Genomic DNA, 24,944 nt, shown 5'->3' on the forward strand with positions numbered 1-24,944 from the left:
TTTGCACCAGTCTAGATGCAGACAGCTCCTCAGATTGAAAGCAGTCAGACACACTGTCACACAGTGTGGGGACACTATGACTACAACCAATCAGAGACTCAGGGACTACTGCTGTGCAGGGAAAGCAGTACATATGCATGAAGATAATGAGCAGCCCCGGATGTAGAGTGAGCTGCCCTGGAAGCAGTGCACAGCCACACGGAGAGCGGTAAGTATGAAGCAATTGCTTTATTCTTATTTTCTTTCTTCTTTCTTTGATTTATTTATTTTTTTATTACTCAGGTGGCAGAATCTGGATTGTTACCCGGAGTTCCCTGAGAACTCCGGGCCACGGATTGGTGCACAGGTTCTTTTGCACCAGCGCGGATCCAGACTTTTACAGTCTGGGTTTGCCCATCACTAAAATGGCACAATGTATTACGGCATGATAATGGCACATGGCAACGTTTTTATGGCTTGATGTACGATGGTACAATTTATTATGGAACATCTATTTCAGGGTAATCTCTTTCTTGGACAATAGCAACAATGTGGTAGAAAAAAGAAATGGCCGCACATCCAAAATTCAGAGTTCGCCATGACGTGGTAGTGGGCTTCATACAGTCTGATCAGAATGTTAAACCAAGAACCTCATGTTCAGGTATTTAATTATTTACATAGCTGCATTAGATCAACTTATGAATTTTGGATGTGCGGCCATTTCTTTCTTCTACCAAATTGTGTCTTTCTTGGACAATGCTTGGCCTCTAATATATGCATACCTGGATTTAAAAACGCCTGTTGAGGATTTTTTTTTTTGGTGGACGTTTCTGGCTGATGAACAAAGATTTTATGAAGGCTATAGCAAGCAGCTCAGTAAGTGACACAACTGAAGTCACGATCTCTGCCCATATATTATACTGCTCTTAGATTAGTGAGCAAAAACCTAGTGACAGATTCCCTTTAAAAATAAATAGCATATTTCTGAACATTTTGACCTCACTGTTCTGATTTAACCTGTATTAAGAGTGAGTTATCCCATTACTTCATTTGTTACACATTTATTGGGTGTTCTAGCACTGTATATCATAATGTTTTGGGGGGGGGGTTAATACAAAAGACATCAAAATATCTTTATTTGCACATTTTATTGTATTTATGTCAGTAATTACATAGACAGATCAAACAGTTTTTAACATTATTGACAATTAGGGTACTAAACCCAGTATTCATGGTGAGAAAAGCACTCCTTGGAAAAAGATAAGAAAATCGCTGTTCCTTAGTATGAAAAATATAAAGGGATGGTCTGCATTAAAAGATTCCCGTATAGGCAAACTGGTCACACCTATTCCAACAGCGGTGGCAGCCGCTGCTTCAGTACCCTCTTCATTTACCTCTATATATGATTTGTGGGCTAAATTTGACACAACTAAACCCTTTGTATTAGACATTCCTGATAAATCAGCCTTTGATTGGAATAAATCTGTCATTCCCAATGATTTTAATGGTTGTACTAGTTCATAGCCATGTTCCAACTTAAACTTTGGAAGAATCACATCAACTTCTTTCTCTCTTAAATTTTTTCTTTGGGCCCAGGTGGTCAGCAGGTCAGGATTTGCCTTTGATAGAAGCTAAAAGAACAAATAAATGGGAAACCATGTAAATAAATTTGTTTTGATTGTAACACTGAAATAAAATAAAAATATCACATAAGTGAAGTTCTTTGAAAGGATTTGTCCCATGTTATATCCTTAGGAGCACATAGCTACCTTGCCTCATGGGTTCCTGTGGGGCGTGCTTGATAATTTACAGTGCTGTTGGCTCAAATAGTGTGCTAGGAGCCCATCTACCGCTGATAGACCTCAGAGGGGGCTGGTAACTTAGGCAATGAGAATTATATAATAGAATTTTAAAATCCCTCTATTTTTGAGAATGAGGAAAATATGAATAGGAGTTAAGTTGAAAAGATACTTGTTTGTACATTTGCAAATTGGGATTCTACTATGTGCGCACTTTGCATTTTTTCATGCGTTTCCGCAGTGTTTTGAACTGCAGCATTTTAATGACAAAATGCATGCTTTTTGATTTTCAAGCAGCAAAGTCTATGGGAAATTGTGATTTCTTGTGCACACAATGTTGTTTAAAATGCAGCGTTTTAGTTGCAGAAAATTTGGCAAAAACTGAGCGTTTAAAGAAGCAGCATGTCAATTGTTTTTGCCATTTTGGCAGCGTTTTGCTAACATTAGAGTCAATGAGAACTTTCAAAACGCAATTTATTTCAAAATTTTTGATGGAGAAAACATACTTTTTGACAAAATAAACGCATGCGTTTTTTTACTTTATAATAAGGGCATGATATGTCCCTTTACACACACATAGTCCGACAATTAAATTAATGAAAATCCATAATTTAATGTTATTTTATGCATAAATATTAAAAAAGTTATAATTTTAATAAAATTATCTATTTTGTGTATGATTTTACTCATGATATTTGTTATAATTTTTTCCGTTTTTTTCTTAGTGTTTGAATGTTTAAACTTTATTTAGTAGTGTATTTGTATTCAAAATGCATCTGACTTTATGCAAGGAAAAAGCATGTAAAACGCGGTAAAAACGCGGTAAGAACGCAAGCATATTTTTAACGATTTTGTGGTCAAAACCAAATTTGACAGACAATTTCTGCCAGAGGATGCGTTTAGAACTGCAATAAACTCAACGCAAAGTGCGCACATAGCCTTAGACACATTTTAGGCAGAAAATCCGCTGCAAATACGCAGTAAATCCGCAGTGTGCGCACAGGGCCTTAGGTGGGAAATCTTGTAAGATTTCCAGCATGTCGCACACCACTTGTCAAGCACTCATGAATGATTCATCAAGAAGTGTGCACATCTTAATGAATCAGGAGCGTCTGACTCCACCGTGCCCCCTCATCAAGACTAACAAGAAAATTACCGGTCTTAATGAAACTAGGATTTTGTTTTTTAATAGAGAAAATGTCTTAATCAATTTAAAACAGTTTATAATACCTAAATGAAAGTCACTGGTGCTAAAGGGAAAAATAATGATAATAATAATTAATAAATGTAGCTGCTAGTAAGGTAATGGAATCGTGTGTAAGTCCCAAGGGCATAAAACTAAGAAAAATATAGAGAAAAATATATACCTACTGCGGTAACATTCATGTACAATTACATAATGTAAGTGATTAAAATATATAGTGGTTACCTGTATATGCTTAAATATATTCACAAAATACTAAGAAGATAAAGACCTGAAATGATGTATTAAATATCATCCAATGCAGGTACCAATTTAAATAATGTAGATTGATAAATATTTTTCTAAGGAAATTTGAATAATTGCAGAATAATTCCAAGTGTGCAAGTAGAATTAATATAATGATGATAAAAAAATATACCGAAACTGGCAAATGTTATAATGCAAAAAAATTGTTTTGAGATGTATATTGCTTCTAATCTAGTTACTGTATTGTCACTTTAAGGAAATCGTTCTTATTGCAGCTTAGAATGTTGTTAGTTTGAAAAGTTGTGAATTTAGCGCTCAGTCAATGAATGGAGCCTGTGTCATTTCCCGAAATTAGCCTATTCAGCCTTTCCTAGCTTGTTCAAGGAGCCCCTGTGATGTCACTGGGCTTCCCTAATTGCGCTGTTGTTTCAGACTTGCTGGCTGGCCAGAGAGTCTGTTAGCAATAATTGTTCTAAATCTAGATAAGGGATTTAATCCATTATACAGTAGCTGTCGTTAATTACTTAACCTTATGTTCACATTTCCGTTATTTTGCATCAGTCACAATCAGTTGTGTGACTGATGCAACGGATATGTTGTAGATAGTGGCACAACTGATATAACTGATGCTGATGCGATCAGTGCTCCGGCGATCAGCTGATTGCTCACAAAAGCCGGCGGCCAGGCGATCAGCTGATTGTATGTATGTAAAGCGCTAATGTGCTAATTAATAGTGCTATATAAATGAATAAAATTTTTATTATTATTATTCTGGAACTGGAACTGCATTTACAGTGGATCATGTTTTTTTACTGTGCGCATGCTCACAGTAAAAAAACGATCCACTGCACAAAAAAAAATGCTACATTCAGCGTTGCTCCCACCTGACGGTCAGTCAGTAAACGACTGATTGTCAGGTGGCGGATTCAACGCAAGGCCATCAGTCACAATCCATCGCTAATAGAAGTTTATGGGGAAAAAATGGATTCCTGCAAAATATTTTGCAGGATACCGTATTTCCTCAAGGCAACAGATTGTGACTGATGCAAAACAACGGAAATGTGAACATAGCCTAAAGGTGAGATTTCTGCCTAAGGCTATGTGCGCACTTTGCTTTTTTACCTGCTTTTCCACTGCTTTTTCAACTGCACTGTTTTCATGCCAAAATGCTTACGTTATGCTTTTCAAGCGAAGTCAATGGGACATTGAGCTATCTTGTGCGCACTTTGCCGTTCAAAACACCGCGTTTAATTTGCATAAATTTGGGCAAAAACTCAGCGTTTAAAGAAGCAACATGCCAATTGTTTTGCAATTTTGGCTGCGTTTCCCATCCATTCAATTTAATACAACACTGCAGCGTTTCTAAAAGCACCGGAAAAGCACTAAAAACTCATGAAAACTGCAAGGTGCGCATAGGCTACTTTCTTTGCGTTTTACATGCATTTTTAAAGCCAAAAGCATTGTCCTTTCTGCCAGAGGATGCTTTTTGAACTGCAACTACCTCGACTCAAAGTGCGCACATAGCCTTACATAGGCTGCACTCAGAGCTCTAGTCCTAGTATACAAGATTCGCTATCAGTTATCTAAACATGAGGCAGCTCATTAAGGCTATGTGCGCACAGTGCGTTTTTCGTGGCGTTTTTGCACATTTTTCGGGTGCGTTTTTGGCCTCAAAACTGCATGACTTTGCTTCCCCAGCAAAGTCTATGAGTTTTCATTTTTGCTGTCCGCACACAACTGTTTTTTTAAGCTGCGTTTTTGAGCTTGAAAAAAAAAATGGACATGTCAATTCTTTCCTGCGTTTTTCTGCGTTTTCCGCCCATGCAATGCATTGGAAAAACGCAGCAAAACGCAGAGATCAAAAACGCAGCAAAACACGCACCAAATCGTGGTAAAAACGCATGCGTTTTTGATGCGTTTTTTCGACGCAGGTGCGTTTTTGTGCGTTTTTAGCGGCCAAAAACGCACAAAAACGCAGCGTCAAAAAAACGCAGCGTGTGCACATAGCCTAATCCTGTTACACAAGCTGCATTCATTGACTGAGTGCTAAGTTGACAACTTTTCAAACTAACAACATTCTAAGCTGCAATAAAGCTGGTGTCACACATAACGACAACGACGTCGATGCTACGTCACCATATTCTGTGACGTAGCAGCGACCTCAACAGCGACGTCGCTGTGTGTGACACATAACAACGATCAGACCCCCGCTGCAAAATCGTTGCTCGCTCCTGAATGTTCCAGGTCATTTTTTGATCGCTGCTATCCCGCTGCTACGACGCTGAAAACAATGACGTAGGACTGAAGGCAGGACAAGGGCGTGTTTTTGCGGTGTATTTTGCAACGCTCCTACGACTCCGATTGGTGGTTACAACAGCTTGGTACAACAGATTGGTGGTTACAACGAAGAAATCAACAAGTTGATAGAATCACTGCAACAAACTGCGTTTTGAAAAAGCTCAGGTAGAATGAATGAAAGCGCTACTGCGTCCTCCTTTGTTTGACACGGTCACCCAATCAGGCGACGCTGTAGTGATCACCAATCGGAACAGAGGGGCGTGAAAAGAGGCAACGCAAACCATGTCTAGGGGTTAACACCACGCCTCTATCAAAGTCTGACTCGTCGTACAGCGACATGTCTGAAACCACACAATGACCGTCGACGTCACTATGATCGCTGCTCCGTCGCTGCTTTATATAACATGTTTGACAGCTTACTAACAATCATCTATGGTCGCTGCTACGTCACAGAATATGGTGACGTAGCAGCGACGTCGTTATGTGTGACACCAGCTTAAGAAAGATTTCCTTAAAGTGACATCTAATAGTAAGTAGATTAGAAGCAATATACAACTCAAAACAATTTTTTTTGCATTATAACATTCGCCAGTTTCGGTATTTTTTTTATCATTATTATATTAATTCTACTTGCACACTTGGAGTTATTATGTAATTAGTCAAATATCCTTAGAAAAACAATTTTTATCAATTTACATTATTTAAATTGGTACCTGCATTGGTTGGAGACTAATATTTAATACATCATTCCAGGTCTTCATCTTCTTATTATATTGTGAATATATTTAAGCATATACAGGTAACCACTATATATTTTAATCACTTACAATATGTAATTATATATGAATGTTAGCGCATTAAGTTTGTAATACCTTTTTTGTGGACCTAAAGTTTATGGCTGATAACAGGTTTGCTCCTGATTTCTCAAGCTGTCATGATCTTGTGTAGATCAAAATAAAAACATATCAAAATCTGAACCCCACACTGCCATGAATAGTGTGTAGTAAATTATTTGAATGGCCATATGTTTGTTTAGAGATTGTCTCAGTGTAAGGCCTGTTTCACACGTCAGTGATTCTGGTACGTTTGTGCTTTTTTTTAAAACGTACCAGAATCACTGACATACGCAGACCCATTATAATGAATGGGTCTGCTCACACGTCAGTGATTTTTCACTGGACGGGTCTCCGTGCGGCGTACCCGCGTGTGCGTGATTGCCGCACGGAGACATGTCCATTTTTTTCTGGCATCACTGATGTCCCACTGACCATGCAGTGGTGTGGTCCGTGAAACACGTGCCAGAAAAAAACATGCTTTTAAAATAAAAATCATTTTTACTCACCCGGCTCCAGCGATGTCCTCTGCAGCCCTTGCAGCTTGTTGCTTCTCAGCCGGCTCATTACTGTCGCGCATATTCATGATGCACGACACAGCCGACCCGGAAGCAGCTGCTGCGTGGGTCAGCGCCGGCCGGATGCTGCACCGCGGGAGCGATCAGCACCATGGAGAGCGGGAGCGCGCACAGGTGAGTTAATCTCTAAGTGCAATCACGGGCCACGGAGAACGGAGCCCGGTTTGCACTTAGACAACCCACATGTGCCGTGATTCACGGCACACGGAGGGACATGTGCGTGTTTTACACGCCAGTGAAAAACGTCAGTGTTTTTCACTGACGTGTGAAACGGGCCTAAAACAGGCATTTAGTAGGGAACCTCAAACCCCCCATTTTGAACTTGCAGATATGGGGTTAATCTGCAAGTTAATACTGTTTGGAACCTGCTCTGCGCCTGCACATCGAACCCCGCTGCTGGGAGGAAATTAACTTTATTCATCTCTGCAGCATTCAGTTTTTAGTTGAAGCGACGCCAGAGCGGATTCAGTCACTACTCTGTGTATCGACAGCAGCGGCTGTAACCGAACCCCCACTGTGACTGACTCCGGATTCTAATGCTGAGCGAGCTGGCAGTCAGTATTTGGGGTGAAAGTCACACACTAAAAACAATCCTGTTACAGATCTCTTGCCGTCAGCGACTTTCACTGTCACTAACCTGCGCATCCATGTATTACATACAATACCTTCAAAAAGTATTCATACCATGCCAACTGTTTTCACTTTAAACCCACAAACCTGAATTAATTTTAATTTTATTGTGATATTCTGTGATTTACAAACATTAGCAAGAACTTATGAAATGGAAAAGGAAATGATACATGGTTGTCTAAATATTTTAAAAATCTAAATCTGAAAATTGCGAAATGCAATTGTATTCAGCCCCCTTTAGTCAAAATTTTGTATGGCCACCTTTTGCTGTAATACTGCTGCAAGTCTCGGAGTATGTTTCTACCAGCTTTGCACATCTGGAGGCTTTTACTCATTGTTCTTTGCAAAAATAGCTGTAGCTCAGCGACATCGGATGGAGAGCGCCTGTGAACAGCAATTTACAAGTCTTGCCACAGATTCTCAATGGGATTTAGGTCTGGACTTTGATTGGGCCATTCAAACACATGGATATAGTTTGTTCTAAACTGTTCCATTGTAGCTGTGGCAATATGTTTAAGGTCCTTGTCCTGATGGAAGGTGAACCTAAAACTCAAGTCTATTCCCCCAGGATTGCCCTGTATTTAGCTCAGTCTGCTTTCCAATCCATCTGATCAGCTTCTCTGTCTCTGTTGAAGAAAAGCATCTTCACATCATAATGCTGCGACCACCATATTTATGTGTTTGTGATGGTGTTTTCAGGGTGATGTGCAGTGCTAGTTTTTTGCCACACATTGCATTTTACATTTAGCCAGGAAAGTTGTACTTTGGTCTCATATAACCGGAACACCTTTTCCTACATGGTATATGGAAGAAGGTACTCTGCTCAGATGAGACCAAAGTAGAACTTTTTGGGCTAAATACAAAAAGTGGTGTGGTGGAAAACTAAGCTTGCAGATCACCTTGAAAATATCATCCCCCACCATCAAACATTGTTGTGGCAGTATCCTGTTGTGGGGATGCTTTTCTTCAGCAGGGACAAGGAAGCTGGTCAGAGTTGATGGGAAGATAGAGCTAATTCAGGGCAATCTTGAAAGAAAACTTGTCAGAGGCTGCAAAAGACTTGAGGATGAGGCATCCTTCCAAGCTGGACAAGGACCCTAAACATACTGCCAGAACTACAATGGATGGTTTAGATCAATGCTTATTCATGTGTTTAAATGGCCCAGACCTAAATCTTTTACTCCCTAGAGCTATATTTCAAAGAAGAATAGTCAAAACTGTCAGCCTCTATATGTGCAAAGCTTGGAAAAACTTGCAGTAGTGATTGCAGCAAAAGGTGGTCCTACAAAATACAGTGGAACTTTGGTTTACGAGAACAATCTGTTCTGGGAGTGTGCTTGTAAACCAAGTTACTCGTCTAGCAAAGCAAGATTTCCCATAGGAAATAATGCAAGCTCAGACAATTCGTTCCACAACTTGTGCAATGTCCCATCCTGGTCCCCTATTGTGCCATTCCACACATGCACAAACACACAAACACGCACAAACATGCATACATACACACATATTATGCTCACCTTACCTTCCGTTCCATCACCGGCCTCCCGGTTCTTGTAGTTCTCCGGTACAGGACGTGTATCGGGTAACCATTGCGACGATGGAGGAACTTCCACTGCCAGAGCGCTGACGTCAAAGGCAGGAGCCGCTTGACTCTGATTGGCCAGCGCGCTGCCTTTGAGAAGCGGCTGATAGCAGAAGTTCCTCCATTGTCGCGATGGTTACCCGATACACATCCTGTACCGGCGAACTACAAGAACAAGGAGGCCGGCGAGGGAACGAACGGAAGGTAAGGTGAGCACAATATGTGTGTGTGTGTGTTTGTGCGGACTGCAAGAGTGGGTCAGAGCACGGTGAAAGTACAGAACCAGTAGTGTGTGCGGTGAGTATTTGCTCATACAGCAAAGCTTGCTCATAAACTGAGTTACAAATTTACAGCAAGCTTTGCTCATATAGTGAAATACTCGCACACCAAGTTATTCGTAGACCGAGGTTCCACTGTATTGTCTTAGGGGGGCTGAATACAAATTTTCAAATTTATAATTTTTTAACATTTAGAAAAGCATGTCATTTCCATTACACTTCACAAATAATTGTTACTTTGTGTTGATATATCACAAAATGACAAAAAAATACATTTAAGTTCATGGGTGTAGCATTAAAAAAAATGAAGACACGTTCATGGGGTATCAAAACTTTTCAAAGCACTTCATATGGTTATTTATTTATTAGGGAACAACTGCAGAGCAACTGTTTTTTATGAACCAAACTTTTGGCTATTACAGCTGATCGCAATGATTTCAAGGAGATCAGCTCATCTAACATTAAAGGGTACTTTACACGCTGCGATATCAGTACCGATATCGCTTGTGAGCGTACCCGTCCTTGTCAGTTGTGCATCACGGGCAAATCTCTGCCCGTGGTGCACAACATCGCTAACACCAGTCACACGGACTTACCTTCCCTGCGACGCCGCTATGGCCGGCGATCCGCCTCCTTTCTAAGGGGGCGGTTCTTGCGGTATCACAGCGATGTCACACGGCAGCTGTCCAATAGCAGAGGAGGGGCAGAGATGACCATCCGGAACATGCTGCCCACCTCCTTCCTTCCTCATTGCCGGTGGACGCAGGTAAAGAGATGTTCGTCGTTCCTGCGGTGTCACACACAGCGATGTGTGCTCCCGCAGGAACGACGAACAACATCGTACCTGCAGCAGCAACGATATTAAGGAAATGAACAACGTGTCAATGAGCAACGAATTTTCACATTTTTGCGCTCATTGATCATCGCTCATTGGTGTCACACGCTGCGATATCGCCAACGGCGCCGGATGTGCGTCACTAACGACGTGACCCCGACGATATATCGTTAGCGATGTCGCAGCGTGTAAAGCACCCTTTAGAAAGGGGTCGCGTAACTAGACAACTCATTTTAATAATCCTATGGCTTACAGTGCCCCAGTTTTTCTAATATTAGATATATAACATTACCTCATTCACTCCATCAACTTCATCTGGCAACACTATGATCATAGATAGGTCTCCTTCATATGGAAGCATTAAAGCCTTGCTCTTTAACTCTGGTAGGGCAAGAAATTTGAACTTGCCACTCTTAGACATCATCTTAACTGTCTTCTTTTCATTCTAGAGGAAACAAAATGTAAATGCAGTTTTTGAGAAATACATAAATTGTCACATGCACTAAGAAATGCATGGAAAATGCATATTTCAGTCCAAAGTTACATGTGATATTTTGTTTTTTAGGATTTTACATCAGGGCAGATTCACAGCATGGACACTTATGAATATACCATAAATGCTGGGAACAGAGGTCCCACAAACCCCTGAAACATTGACTGTATCCCTAATTGCCATTCTAAATGGAGGAAGTCACACTCATGTGCTAGTGCTACCCATCTCCCCATTCAATCTCTGTGAATGTACTGTGTTGGTAAAGGACCTCTGTTCTCCACAGTCATATGCTTTAACGGACTAGATAACATATTGCTTTTGCAAAAATGTCCTGCCTAATAATGACAGGCTATTTTGAAAGAAAACTTTCAAACATTTTACAGAATTCTAACATGGATTTTTAAAGAACGTATACCAGCCCTGTCAATCTATTTAGTAATATCACAATTTGTATCATGGAGTCTGGTGACATATCCTCTTTAAGGATAATTGGGTTAAACTATGGTTTATTTTTTTTCCAAGCGAACATCTGTGTAACAGATTTCTGTACCTTATTCACATGGAAAGTTCCTTCTCTTGTATTTTCTGGATTGAATTTCTTTGCCCATTGCCCCTTAAAGTAAATTGTATTTACTAAAGCGATAACTGATGATTCATTAAGCGATCCTTCACCATAAAGGTTAGTTATTTTACCTAAAATTACAGACAAAAAAAACCAAAAAAACTGAGTGTTATAAATGAATTATTTAAAATGGTTTTACACTTTCATACTTATTTTCTCCATTATTCCACCTTACATTTGTTTAAAATACCACTCCAGAAGTTTTGGGGGGTTTAAAGTGCTTAATTGGTGCTTTAAATCTAAGACCTCTGCCTCTTGTCATATATTCACCTTCTGGTGGTTTTATAGTTTTTTCCACTGCTGCGGTCCAGCAACGCCATCTTATACCTATAACATCTGAATGGCCGGAAGTCATGTCATAAGTGTGCCGCCCCCGTGCCAGCAGTTGAGCTGCTCGGATCCGGATTTGTGGTGGCTCGAGGGTCTCCGGACCCAGGGATCGTGCAGCCACTCAAATGAAGGGGGGGTATTTACAAGGGATTATAGAGTTCGTGATGCCACCCGTGGTATGTGGTAATTAGGAGTACCACCGCTGCAGTTGGGAGTACCCGGGGATGAGGGAATGGGGCAGCCTGGTGTTGTGACCCTCCACGGGTAGGGGGGATACTCCGGGGCTCGGTGATGGTAGAGGAGTGCTGTTGGATGCAAAGGGGGTTACTTGCGTACTCAATCAGTCCATTAAGCTGACACCGACAACTGGATAAACCAAAGTCCTGGATATCGCTGCTGCTGAGGGGAGCTTAGTTCGGGTCCCGTCCCCAATGGTGCTTCCTGGTGATCCGTGACCTGCCTCCTTGCACTCAGTTTACTTCTTGGGTGATCCTGGTGGTATGAAACCTGCCGGGTCCCTCTCCCCACTATGGATAAGTGTGGGAGCTTGCTCTCAGGGTTCACGCTTGGGATTTTCTGGACCATTTGAGTGGAAAGTCCTATCCCCCTCGTTGCGATAGTACCACGATTTTGGAGCGGGTGGGAACCCTGACCTAAGGTCCACGTACCCCGTCGTGCCCTGGTCCCAGCCCGGTGATGGTGCAAGGCTGCCGGCTGTCCTCCTCTACAGTTCCGTGCCCCTTGCCATGATCCCCTGCGACCGGGGGTCCAGCTCTTCTAGGCCCAGACCACCATCTGCCACCTAGATTACTCCTCAGGAGCCCTGCTCCTGACCTCCTCTCACTTTCACTCCTCAAGCTCGACTCTCTCCTACTGACACCCCTGACCTCTTCTCCAACACCCCCCCCCCAGGTGAGCAACCCTATTCCACTCAGGCCGTCCACTGGTGTGTTTGGTGGGTGTGGTGCAGGGTGTATCTAGGATTTGATTAGCTGATGTAGGCAACATCATGTGGTTAGGGACCCAAAACCAAGGAGGAGGTGGATATTGCATGGGAGGGCAGATTTTACAATACCCTGTGATGACCTGATAGTCCAGTGGCGTCACATAAGCACCCAATGCAACTGTGAGCCAGAATGAGGCCAGAATGAGGTCCTCATAGACTTGTATTGAGTAGTGACCTTCAGCATCCTCCATGAAACACTGGGGCTGCTGACAAGTCACAAATGGAGATTAGTAGACTCATGGAAGTTCAGGTCTGCCAGGTTCGGCGAAGACTTATCCTGCCTCATTCTAAGAGCGTTCTCAGAATGAGGGACAAATAGGTCACTGCCGGTCAGCAGCAGCCCAGTTTTTCAATTAAGAAGTGAAGTCACTGTTAGTGATGTCACTGCTCGTGATAAATTCCGGGCTGCCGCTGACCGGCAGTGACCTATGGAGCCTTGTTTTAAGAAACTACTCAGAATGTACCTCCATAGTATTCGATGGACATTATTCTGTGTATTACATCAGAACTTTCAGGATTTCTTTTTAATGAATAAATTAATTGACAAGGGATTGTGGGGGAGTCTTTACTCAATTAAACCTTTTGTTTTTGTGTGGGTTTTTTTTTATACTGTATTCTTGAGGGGTTAGTAATGGGGGTGTTAGATGCCTATCCATTACAAACCCGGGGCTTGATGTCAGCTTTCAATTCACAGCTGACATCAACCCCTTATATCACCTCAGTTACCACCACACCAGGGAAATCGAAAACAGCGGGGTAAAGTGCCAGTACTGGCACATCTAATTGATGCAACACTTCTGCGGCAGCAGTGGGATGTTATTTCTGGGCTGGAAAGGCCCAAATAACCATTGGCCTTCCCACCCTGATAATACCAGGACCCAGCTTTCTGCTTTACCTTGGCTGGTTATCAAAAATGGTGTAGCCCTCAGGCCATTTTTTTTAAATTATTAATTTAAATTTAATTAAAAAAAAAACAAAACACTGTGTGGCATCCCCTCGATTTCTGATAACCAGCCAAGGCACAACAGACAACTGAGGAAGGGAGGGAGCCCACATCATTTTTTCTTTTTTAAATCTTTATTGTACACAGCAGCTGACAGGCAACTTCCACATGCTATAAAGCTTGTTGCTTGGCTGCTTTGCATCCTTTCAACAAATTTTATTAACATGCGAACAGTACTCGAACACCGAACTCGGACACAGACTTTTTTTGTCAGTTATAAACCCCAAAATTTATGCTTAAGGCCCAGTTACACACAACGACTTACCAGCGATCCCGAAAAAGATGCGACTTGATAGGGATCGCAGGTAAGTCGCTGGGAGGTCGCAGGTGAGATGTCACACAGTCAGACCTTACCAACGATGCAGGAACAATACAGGTCACAGTAGTGACCTGTATAACAATCTCAGCAGTCACTGTGACCCTGTCACACAGTGTCAAACACAGCGATGTGTCCTACCCAGCATGACATCGCCTTTGAAGAAAATGGCCTGGACCATTCTGCAACGACTAGAGATCTCACAGCAGGGGCCTGATCGCTGGTAGGTGTCACACATAACAAGATCGCTAACGGGATCGCTACTGCGTCACAGAAACCGTGACTCAGCTGCAATCTCGTTATGTGTGACGGTACCTTTAGTCACAGATCCGTCGATACTGACATGAAGGATGCTAGAAAAAGAGGAAGCCGCCGGAAGGTGAGAATCAGACAGGGGGTGGGGGACTTACATTTAAAGCAACACTTCAGCAATGCAGCAATATAAAAACAAATGTTAAATGACCATTTATTATACCATGCCTCTGCTCTGTGTTTATATTTGTGTTTCTTCATATACTTAGTTATACCATGCCCCATGAAGAGACCTGAGAAGTCTCGAAAGCTTGCCTTGGAACATTATATTTTAGTTTAGTTTAGCCATTAAAAAGGTATCAGAATTACAAGATTATAATTTTATTTCTCTCACTGAGAGCAATTAATCAAATAAAATAAAAAAAACCCTGGAGTGTCTCCTTCTTGAACTTTTAAAATGCAGTCATTTGACCTGAATGCCCCTGTAGTGATCTGGCTCAGACCCTTCACATTGTTCTCTGGCTTTCTTCAGATTAGTCTGTTGGCTGGGGCATTATCAGTTTCTGGGGAGGCATATACAGCCCATGTCTACACATCATACACAGTCCAAGTAGCAGCTGTTTTTTCTGTGTACATAGTTTGATGGGCAAAAAATAGGAAGAAAAAATAATAAAGAATAATTTTTCGTGCTGCGGATTCTGCCTGACTTGGTAACTCCACTGGTAAGACCCAACCTCACACGTATTTTCAATGTGACAGTAGGTTTACCCATTGCTTCTATAATATGTTATTTAATTCACAAAAAAATCAAAACTATGCAGATCCAAAGAAAGCAAAAATTATAGAACATTCTGCACAGTATACTGCATAAGTATGATACTAGCATAATAAAGACAAATGACTTACCATTTGTTAAGCATTTTACCCATTCATTTATTTTTTGTCGTTCTGGGTCTGCGTTCTTCTTGAAATCCACTGTCTGCAGCTCTGCATTGTATTCCTTTTTCAGAAGCTGTACATATTGCTAAGATAAAGAATATAAGAATTACAGATGTTTCCTAAAGTTAAAGGGGTACTCCATGGAGGTAAACCCTTCATGACTGAGCTATTTTCTGTTTTGTTTTCATTCCCCGCCCCCTTCTTCTAAAAGCCATAACTTTTTTTTCTTTCTTTCTTTCTCCACATAGCCGTATGAAGGTTTGTTTTAATTGCAGGACAAGTACTTTTGAATGACACCAATCATTTGATACATTTAAAGCAGGCATACATTCCAAGTGTATTGAAATTTCAAACAAAGTGCAATTTCACTTCACAATTGTTTTTTTTTTATTCACCATACTGTAAAACTGACCTGGAAATACAATTTTGGAATAGATACATTGTGAAAAAAGGCAATAAGAGTCTAAGAGTCAATGAAAGCAATATTGCGGTGGCCCCCCACAAAAGAAACATAATTCTGGCATTGATTATTCATATTTTAAAAAAAACTTTTTTTTCACTTATTTTCACTTATTACTGTGTTTGCTAGACCTCTTAGGGCATTTGAACTTACAATCATCCGATGGCTTGTACTATACATAGTAATGCATCAGACGCTGGTTTTCACAGGAGAACCATTATGACAAGCATGGGGGGGGGTCTTTGGCAGACCCCTGGTTGTCATGACAACCCATTGACGCCCCACGATCACATCATGAGTGCACGATAGGTGCGTGGAATGACGCGCTATCCTGCCTGTGCACTTTAAGTGCCAAAATCAGAGATTCAGCCATTGCCTTCCAGGGAACATTCAGGTGTGGCACATATCACAGTTAGGTGCTTTCCCAACGGGGGAGATGGCCTGGAGTATATAGGGGGGTGGCCATCACGAAACATGGGATTTTCCAGGTCACTGGGAAAACCACCTGGGGGGCGGGGACCCCTTGGGGAAAAAGGGAAGGAGCATCTTCACACATAGTTAGCTAGCTCCGAGTACAGCTTGGGGTGAGAAGCACAGCCAGGGCTTCGGTCCAGACACATTTTTTCTCTACCGATACACTTCTGGGAGCACTGCAAGCCCGTGGCTTGGAGCAAGCTGCTCGGCCCGGGTTCTCACAGCTACACGGGATTCCAGGGTCTGCGGAGAGTGTAGAAAACACCCGCAGCCTATTCCATATTCCACCTACACCGGGATTTGAGGGACCCCGACCAGAAAGGACTCACAGTGGGAACACCGGCGGTGAGCTCGAATTGCTCGGGACCAACTAGGGCCCATCATGGCGGTGACCGGCATCTCCAGTGTAAAACCAGGACTGTGAGTAAAGAAAACCTTAAACCCACAGAGACTGTGTTCGCTGTCCTTTCCATCACCGGTGCCCCGCGCTTCGGTGTCCGCCATTACTACTCCCCAGGACAGCGACAGCAGCGGTGGCTAATCCCTGGCCACATACCGCAGGTGGTGTCACGATACAAACCTCCATTATCATACCCCCTTCTTTATTGTATGCCTTGGGGCCACAAAACAGGGCAAGGGCCACCCGTGACATCCCCAGACCTGACATCACTGAGCTCGGCGACGAGTAACGGTTTTACCCCTTGCCCCGTGGGTGCTACACAGGCTAGATATGAGAGCCCGTATAAAAGCAAGGGACATGACATATGTCATGAAGGGGTTAAAGTATTCTCCTAGATATATCTTCATAAAGTATAGAGCTAACATCTATTGTGCTTCTAATGCTGACAGTACCTGCTATTGAATGTGATAGTGGATCTGCTCCTTGTTTCTACACTCCCTTCTGAATAAAGAAGCTGTGAAACTAGCAAGCATGGATATTGAGTCAAGAGGGGAGGCAGAGCACAGATAGAATGGCTGTAGCTTTTAAGAGACTGGCCACGTACCTTGATCTCAGACGGTATGGAGGGAGATAGCATCAGGGGGCTGGTTGTTAAAAGCCAGGAGGTGGCCATGCCTCCTGATCTGTGACAAAACATCGCCAAAATTCAATAACAGGTACGGTCAGTATTAGAAACAACACTATAGATGTTATCTTTAGAGGTTATGAAGTACAGTAGGATATTTTTTAATCCATTTAACACACAGAGCTTTGTATAATGTGTAAGCAGATTCGGACTGGCCCACAGGAGAGCAGGAGAATCCTCCGGTGGGCCCCTTTGCCGTAGTACGTCACTTACCCCTCAACATAACCAATAGTTGGCACAATACACTTGTTTCACTATGTACAAAGGAAGCATCCCATCATTCATTTTACAAACTACCCAGTATATTATTATATAGGAGCAGAGTTACATTTGTGAATATAATATTTGCATCTGATTGATCACTGGGCCCCCAAAGTCAATGTTACTGCTTGGCCCCTGCTGCTGCAGTATGACATGGTGTGTAAATCTGAATTGAAGTTCTATGTACTTGCCTTCCCCCAAAAATAATAAAAAATAATAATGCAGGAACCCATTAATTAGGATTGTGTTGTTCTTCCTGGAAATCTCCGAGGCATTGCTATTTTCTGGTCAATATATTCTCCCAGTAATTTCTTCCATACCCAACTAACTAAGAGCATGGTAAAGCTAAATTGCCCCTTAATTCACTCATTTCTACCAGGAATAAAAGAGGGCAGAATTATAAGATCGTTTATATAGTGTTATGAGGAAAAAAAAAAAAAAAAAAAAGGATTGACAAACTGAAATAACAAAAAGTTGACAGGGGCCCTAGAAATCATATAATAATTCTCTCTTTTTTACCCTTTGAGAACCAAGCCAGTAAAATTAATTAGAAATTGGACTTTTTGAATGAAGTCACTGTTTATGGCCTAATAAACTGCACACAAATTATATATGCTAACAAAGGCAGAAAATGAATAACAACATTTCACAACACACAGACCATGGGAAAAGTTACATGACAAAATTCACAGCATTCTAATGCCACGAAGCTAAAAGAACAGTATTTAAATGTGCAACTTACATCTAGAAATGTGAATGTCTTTTCTCCAAAAAGTCCATTCACAATGTTCAGTTCATACTTTTTGTCTTTCTGATTAGACAGAAGTCCTTTGATATCTGATTGGAGTTCTTCTTCACATTCCTATAATGCACATACAATTTACATTAGTGCAATTTACAGATAAAATTATTTCTATGAGAAACTATTTCATACTAAATGAAGTCATGACTTTTTTTGGCATTGCTGAAATATTGTATATCTCAGCATGTTCATTGTACATTTACATTAAAAGATCCATGAGAACAGGAACTTGTTAGACTAAATGGTGCATTAAAGGGAATCTGTCCCCAGGTTTTTACCCTGCAAAAGAGTAGCATAAAGTATTGGCAGAGACCCTGATTCCAGTGGTGTGTCACTTAATGGGGTGCTTAGTATAGCTTTGATAAAATCATAAAATCATTGATTTATCAGCAGGAGATTATCAGAGAACTATTAAAGTTGCTGCCATGTAGTCAAGCATTTTCCTGAACTCTGTGTAACCACTTACTGGCAGCTTCCTGCCTATGCACAGTGTACACAGAAAGCTGTCAATTAGTGGTGTGGGAAGGGTTATACAGAGGTCAGTATTCAGAGAACTGCCAGAAATGTCAGAGCAAGCAGCCCAGTAAGTGATATCACTGGAATCAGGGTATTTGCCCCTACATTATGCTGCTCTCAGATGGAGTAGCAAAAATCTGGTAACAGATTCCCTTTAATTTGGTCTCGAATATGACTCACCCACCCCAGGGCTATGGGACACCCGGTGCCGGGCCGGACTAGTCCGAGGGTCATCAGTGGTGGCGGGGCCCGGCTCCGTGGCCCTGGTGGGTGTCAGTAGAAATATGACTGGTGACTTGGGAGTAATTAACGTTTTTGTGTTCGTGACGCCACCTGTGGTATGCGGCTATTTAATTTAAGCCGCTGCTGCTGTGTGAAGCCTCCGGGGTGATTATATGGCAGCAATGGTGGTACTGCTCCCCACAGGTGGAGCGGTGCCCCGGGGACACTGTTGGTGCTCGTGAGAGTCTTATGGTGTAGTGGAAGTCTATGCAGATGAAATAACAGAGGCAACACCAAGGGTGCAGTTTCAAGTTGTTTACTCACACATCCTGGTAGATGCACACTGGTGCCTCTGGACTGCTGGAACCCACTGTCAGGGACCTCCGCCGTTTCTGGGTAATTTCTGGGATGAAAGCCGGTACCCTTCTCTCTAAAGTGTCTGTCTTCAGCTGTCTCCTTAAGCCTAGCTCTTTTAGGATGAACCTGCTCGGCCTCCACTACAGCCTCCAGGCTGGGAGCTCGCCTGTCGGTTACTTGCCCCCTTTCTAGAGGTTCTGCTGTAGGCTGTGGCCCGGGGAGTTTACAACTTTCCCTGGGCCTCGGTTTTCACTGTTGGAGATGATTTTGCACTCCTTCTGTTTCTAGGGACCGTCCCCTGTTGCAGCTTGATCCCTCCCCCGATGTTCCTGTGGAACAGGCCACCACAGCTCACCAGCTATCCGTGGCCCTGGAATCCCTTCGTTCCCTGCTTGGTGTCACCTGGACCCTCTGAGTCCCAGGTTCTTCACCAGGAAGCGTCACTTTCTTTCCTTAGCTCCTGTCTGACTAGAGCTGTCTTTCCTTCTCTCCTTCTCGTCTGCCTCCTGCAGACCTCCTCCTCCTTCCCCTCACTCTCTTCAACTCCTCACTTCAACTAACTACACTTGACCTTCCTTTCTCTGACTGCACTCTGGTGGCTCCTCCCACCTCCCCAGTTGCTAAGCTGTACCCTATAGGAGCAGGGATGGGTCTTACGGCCCCTCCCAGCATGCAGCATGGGAGGGTTGCTGCCACTATCCCTGGTCCCAGTGTGTACCTAACAATGGGTGTAGTGTAGATTTGCCTGGGGACCGGCGTTCACTCCTTTCCTTACCCAGAATGGTACATCACACCGCTGGATGGGGTGCAATGTCCTGTGGCGACGGAAGCCTCAGGGGCGCCACAAATACATATTGGGGGCCAAATCTAGCAGATTAGCAATGTTTGCTACAGGAAACTACTGGCCTGTACTGTGCCCAAGTGCTGATTCCTGAATAGACTAATTAGTCTATCTGTACCTTATTTTTATTGCGTTGTTGGATCCCCTTGTATACTGTACATATATTTTAGTAAGTTTACCCATTTTATTAGTTTACTAAGCATCTAATATCGCTTTACATCTATAGTGCTAAAAAAGTTTAATTGTAATTATACACTTGATTATGAGCACAGATCTAGTTAGTTATTATGTGTTTTTCACGTATGTGATTTGTCAAGCATTGATATTATATAATGATACACCACTTGGGTTTCATAGTCTTAAATCTGATGAGTACAAGGGCCTTAAACCTTGCCTATCATTAGTCTGGGGCTTCCTTTAAAGCACCACTCCAGTGTTTTGTTTAGTGTTTTTTTATTATTGCAACGCTGGAGTAGTGCTTTAAATCTAAGTTTCCTGAACTCTGTCTTCGGGCACAGTTCCACTTGCATTTTGCACGGACGAGTATAATGCGATAAAACATCGGACTACACTCGCACCAGTGCAAAACTATGGGGCAATGTCCATCTGCGACTGATTTCTCATGCCATGTCAGCCTGAAAAATGAATTGCAGGATGCTGCGTTTGGCAGCGATTCTCGGCTCATGCACCCCCATACAATCATACTGCACTTGCATGTCATCCGACTACAGTGTGATGTACGCAGAGACAGGCAGCAGAGGAGATTGGGAGAAAGTGCTCCCTCCCTCTTCTCCGCAGCTGTGATACGATTGCAAGATCGCATCATTGTCTCATGACCCTTTGCTCACGCTCGCAGCAGAGGGTCATTAGCATATCCCTTCTGATTCTCTCGCAACGGAAGCTGGGCGCAAGTGGAACCGTACCCTTCTAATCACATTTGGATGGCATCATCTACTATCACCGTTACTCCGGTCGGTCTGCTGTTATTTGTGACCTGCCGGAAGCTCCAGAGTTTCATCGAGCGCATTGAAGGTCACAAATCAATACAACTCTATGAGAACCTTCTTCTGGCTCTCATAGAGATGCATTGGGAGCTTGTAACGCAGCTTCTGACTTTCAGACAGTCAGAAGTTAAAGTCAGAAGGTGGCACAGCAAGACCAGAGTGATGCTGAAAAAAGGGGAAGACGCCTGGATATGAGTTTATGAGAGGGCTTGGAAACAAAACACTGGAGAAGTGTTTTAATAAAAAAAACAGGCAGGCCTGTACTGGTGAATTTTCAAAATATAAGTTATTCTAAAATGACCGCTTCCTAAATGTCCCCTTCCCAATTGTGAGATCCCAGCATACAGTTAAAGATCACAAAACCTTCCACCAACAATTTTCAGAGAAGACAGCACTGCATTTTTATCACACTTTTTGATTAATTTTTGAGTGCAGATTTGTAATAAAACTGCAAGCAAATCTTGATGCCAGCAAAGTCAATCAGAATTCTGAAGTGTATGGGACATGTTAAGTTTTTTTCCTTGCAGATTTGGTGCAGAAAATGATCTCTTTCAACGTTTTTGTCACCCATTGACTTAAATTTGAAAAACCTATGCAAAAACGCACCAAAAATATACATTTTGCAGTTGTGCTTTTCCTGCCACGACATGCAGAAATGGTGCCAAAATTTCTGCAACCAAATACTCAACATGTGCACATAGCCTTACAGAACAGGAACATGACTTGAGGGTTACTGTTTGCTAACAGCTTTGTAGAATTCTTTGTAGCACTGTGTAAACAGTGAGATCTCATGAGATATTCTTTTGCTGCATGAAGGGCTGCAGAGGGTTGTAGGATCCATTTTGGGAAGTTCGGCCTTACTGTAGATGAAAATCAGGCCCTTTTGGGGGACAATAGGGAACATTCAGCACACTTGTAACAATAACTTACAATTAGGAAATTCTGGGCCTGCTAATTTCTTAAAAAAATGGCATCTCCATATTGGTGATAGTATGTTTTTATATACTTAAAGCGTACCTAAGGTCTTGAAGTAAACTACGGTATATTTATTAAGTAGTTAGACATCCCTGTTGTTGTGTAAGGGCATGACATAGTTAAGATTAAAGGCATGGCATTTTATATTAGGTGAATTTGTACCTTTAGACTTGGACATTCTTGCAACAAGTGAAGAACCTTGAATGAAAAAGACAAATTGCATAATTAATTACTGCTTCAACAAAAAAAAAGCGTCTGGTTTCTCACATTCGTATTTCACAGTTTAGAATATGATGGACAGACTGACCCATACTCGACAGGCTCAAATGTGACGCCCTGGACCCCAGGGGTCACAAGTCACAAGACTCACCACATACACCCCCACACTAGAAAAGGTACCACCAGTCAACCACAAAGACCTGATTGCCTCCTTCAGTGTTAGACAGGCACACCAGGTGGGCGGAGTCAGGCGGAAAGCCCCCACCTCCCCCGAGGAGTCTGCTGGCCTGAGGCAGGAAAACAGAGACAGACAGTTCAGTCCAGTCAGTGCAGTGCAGTGGAGAGGAGTGGAGTGCAACAGTCAGGCAGGCAGACGGCAGTGGCCGCCTGCAGGAGACCGGGAATACTACCAGCGGAACCGTAAGGGACCGGGACAGGGTAGTGGCCCGCCGGAACCAAACCGGGGAGCTAACTGGATACCGGAGCACCAGGCAGGGTAGTCAGACCCCGACTAGGCTATATGCCACCACTATAGTCAGATTAACTGATTGCTGTCTGGACCTCAGGGGTTCATTCCCACCAAAGTCCCGATTGAAGGCAACAGCCCAACCTGTCCGGATAGTAGCCACCACCAGAGGCCATAGATCCAAGGGCCAGCGTCTGCGGGCAACAGGGGCTCCTACGACACATACACGCTGGGGAGCAGACTACCAGTGCCCAGGCACAGTGGTCACACTACAAACACAGGTGCATGAGAAAGGCGGACATTGCCAACCCGACTAGGAAGCTGCAGCCAGCTGTGGGCCCCGTTCATTCCTCCATTTGGTTTACCAGTGACTCTGTGTGGTTTAATCATGAGTACAATAGTGCCATCAGGCACCGCACCGCGCTGCACCACAACACTGCGCCCTGCACCCCTGCCCACAGCCCGACCGGGCCCAACATCCACTACCCACGGTGGGGTCAACACCTAGCTGCGCCACTACACCACTCCCGGGAGTCCCCGTACCTTCACCGCAGCGGTGGTCTCCACCATCACCACAACCCGTGGGTGGCGTCACGAACAATCATCCCAAAAACCAAATACCCGCATCCCCCGTGTGTAACGCCAACCCCCTTGCAGAGCGACATGACCCCCGAGTCCGTGAGAGGCTCGAGCCACCACCCGTAGAACGCGAACACGAATCCGAGCAGCTCGGCGGCCGCAACCGAGGCCTCGGGGTGGTACACAAACATAAGTACCGTACCTTTTCCATTTGAGACTTCGTTTGCCCATTGGCTCCCGACATAACCATTTTCAACGCAATGACTATGCTGAAAGGTGAATAAATGATGTTCTTCTTTTGTTCAGATTTTAAGATCTCTTTCAACAGGTCATACGAGAACTTGTGAACTGATTTACTAATGGCATCCATGATGTTTACAGTGGATCCTAGAAAAAGAAAAAATATTGTTCACAGTTTAAGAAAATTACTTATGAAACCTGAATCATTCTAAATTTGTAGCTTTATCGTCTCCAGCGTGTCACACAAGATTTCCAAGCAATTTAATGAATTAAGTTAGTAAACAAGGGGATTCTTATTTCAAGCCAAATGCCACTTTGGAACAATGAAGAGTGTAAGCTTTAAAGCTGGTGTCACACACAGCGACAACGACAACGACGTCGCTGCTACGTCACCATTTTCTGTGACGTTGCAGCGACGTCCCGTCGCTGTCGCTGTGTGTGACATCCAGCAACGACCTGGCCCCTGCTGTGAGGTCGCCGGTCGTTGCTGAATGTCCAGCTTCATTTTTTGGTCGTCACTCTCCCGCTGTGACACACACATCGCTGTGTGTGACAGTGAGAGAGTGACGAAATGAAGCGAGCAGGGAGCAGGAGCCGGCGTCTGGCAGCTGCGGTAAGCTGTAACCAGCGTAAACATCGGGTAACCAAGGGAAGCCCTTTCCCTGGTTACCCGATATTTACCTTCATTACCAGCCTCCGCCCTTGCTGCCAGTGCCGGCTCCTGCTCTGTGCACATGTAGCTGCAGTACACATCGGGTAATTAACCCGATGTATACTGTAGCAAGGAGAGCAAGGAGCCAGCGCTAAGCAGTGTGCGCGGCTCCCTACTCTCTGCACTGTGACATGTAGCTGCAGCACACATTAGGTAATTAACCTGATGTGTACTGTACCTAGGAGAGCAAGGAGCCAGCGCTAAGCGCGGCTCCCTGCTCTCTGCACATGTAGCACAGCGACGTTATGATCGCTGCTGCTTCTGCTGTGTTTGACAGCTAAGCAGCGATCATAACAGCGACTTACAAGGTCGCTGTTACGTCACAGAAAATGGTGACGTAACAGCGACGTCGTTGTCGCTGTCGCTTAGTGTGAACCCAGCTTAAGTGCTCAAAGATTTACATTTAGCTTTCTTTTATGTGCAGCTAAAGTATATTTTTGGAAATAAAAAGTTACATTACCTTGACGGATAGCTTATAGTCTCGATGTATCCTCACTGGAATTCAGTG

General features: G+C 43.2%; 1 protein-coding gene across 1 annotated transcript; it reads right to left on the reverse strand.

Moving 5' to 3' along the window:
* Nucleotides 1–1,112: 1,112 nt before the first annotated feature.
* LOC142243180 (serpin B3-like) lies at nt 1,113–24,944 on the reverse strand. The gene is made up of 8 exons (XM_075314821.1): nt 24,897–24,944; nt 23,687–23,871; nt 22,383–22,418; nt 18,246–18,365; nt 15,191–15,308; nt 11,306–11,448; nt 10,555–10,707; nt 1,113–1,610 (listed from the first exon to the last, which is right to left on the reverse strand). Exons 2-8 carry the CDS (start codon nt 23,852–23,854, stop codon nt 1,209–1,211), a joined length of 1,140 nt encoding a protein of 379 aa, XP_075170936.1. The 5' UTR covers nt 23,855–23,871; nt 24,897–24,944; the 3' UTR covers nt 1,113–1,208.

This window comes from Anomaloglossus baeobatrachus, chromosome 6, assembly GCF_048569485.1.
Source record: "Anomaloglossus baeobatrachus isolate aAnoBae1 chromosome 6, aAnoBae1.hap1, whole genome shotgun sequence".
NCBI classification, from domain to species: domain Eukaryota; kingdom Metazoa; phylum Chordata; class Amphibia; order Anura; family Aromobatidae; genus Anomaloglossus; species Anomaloglossus baeobatrachus.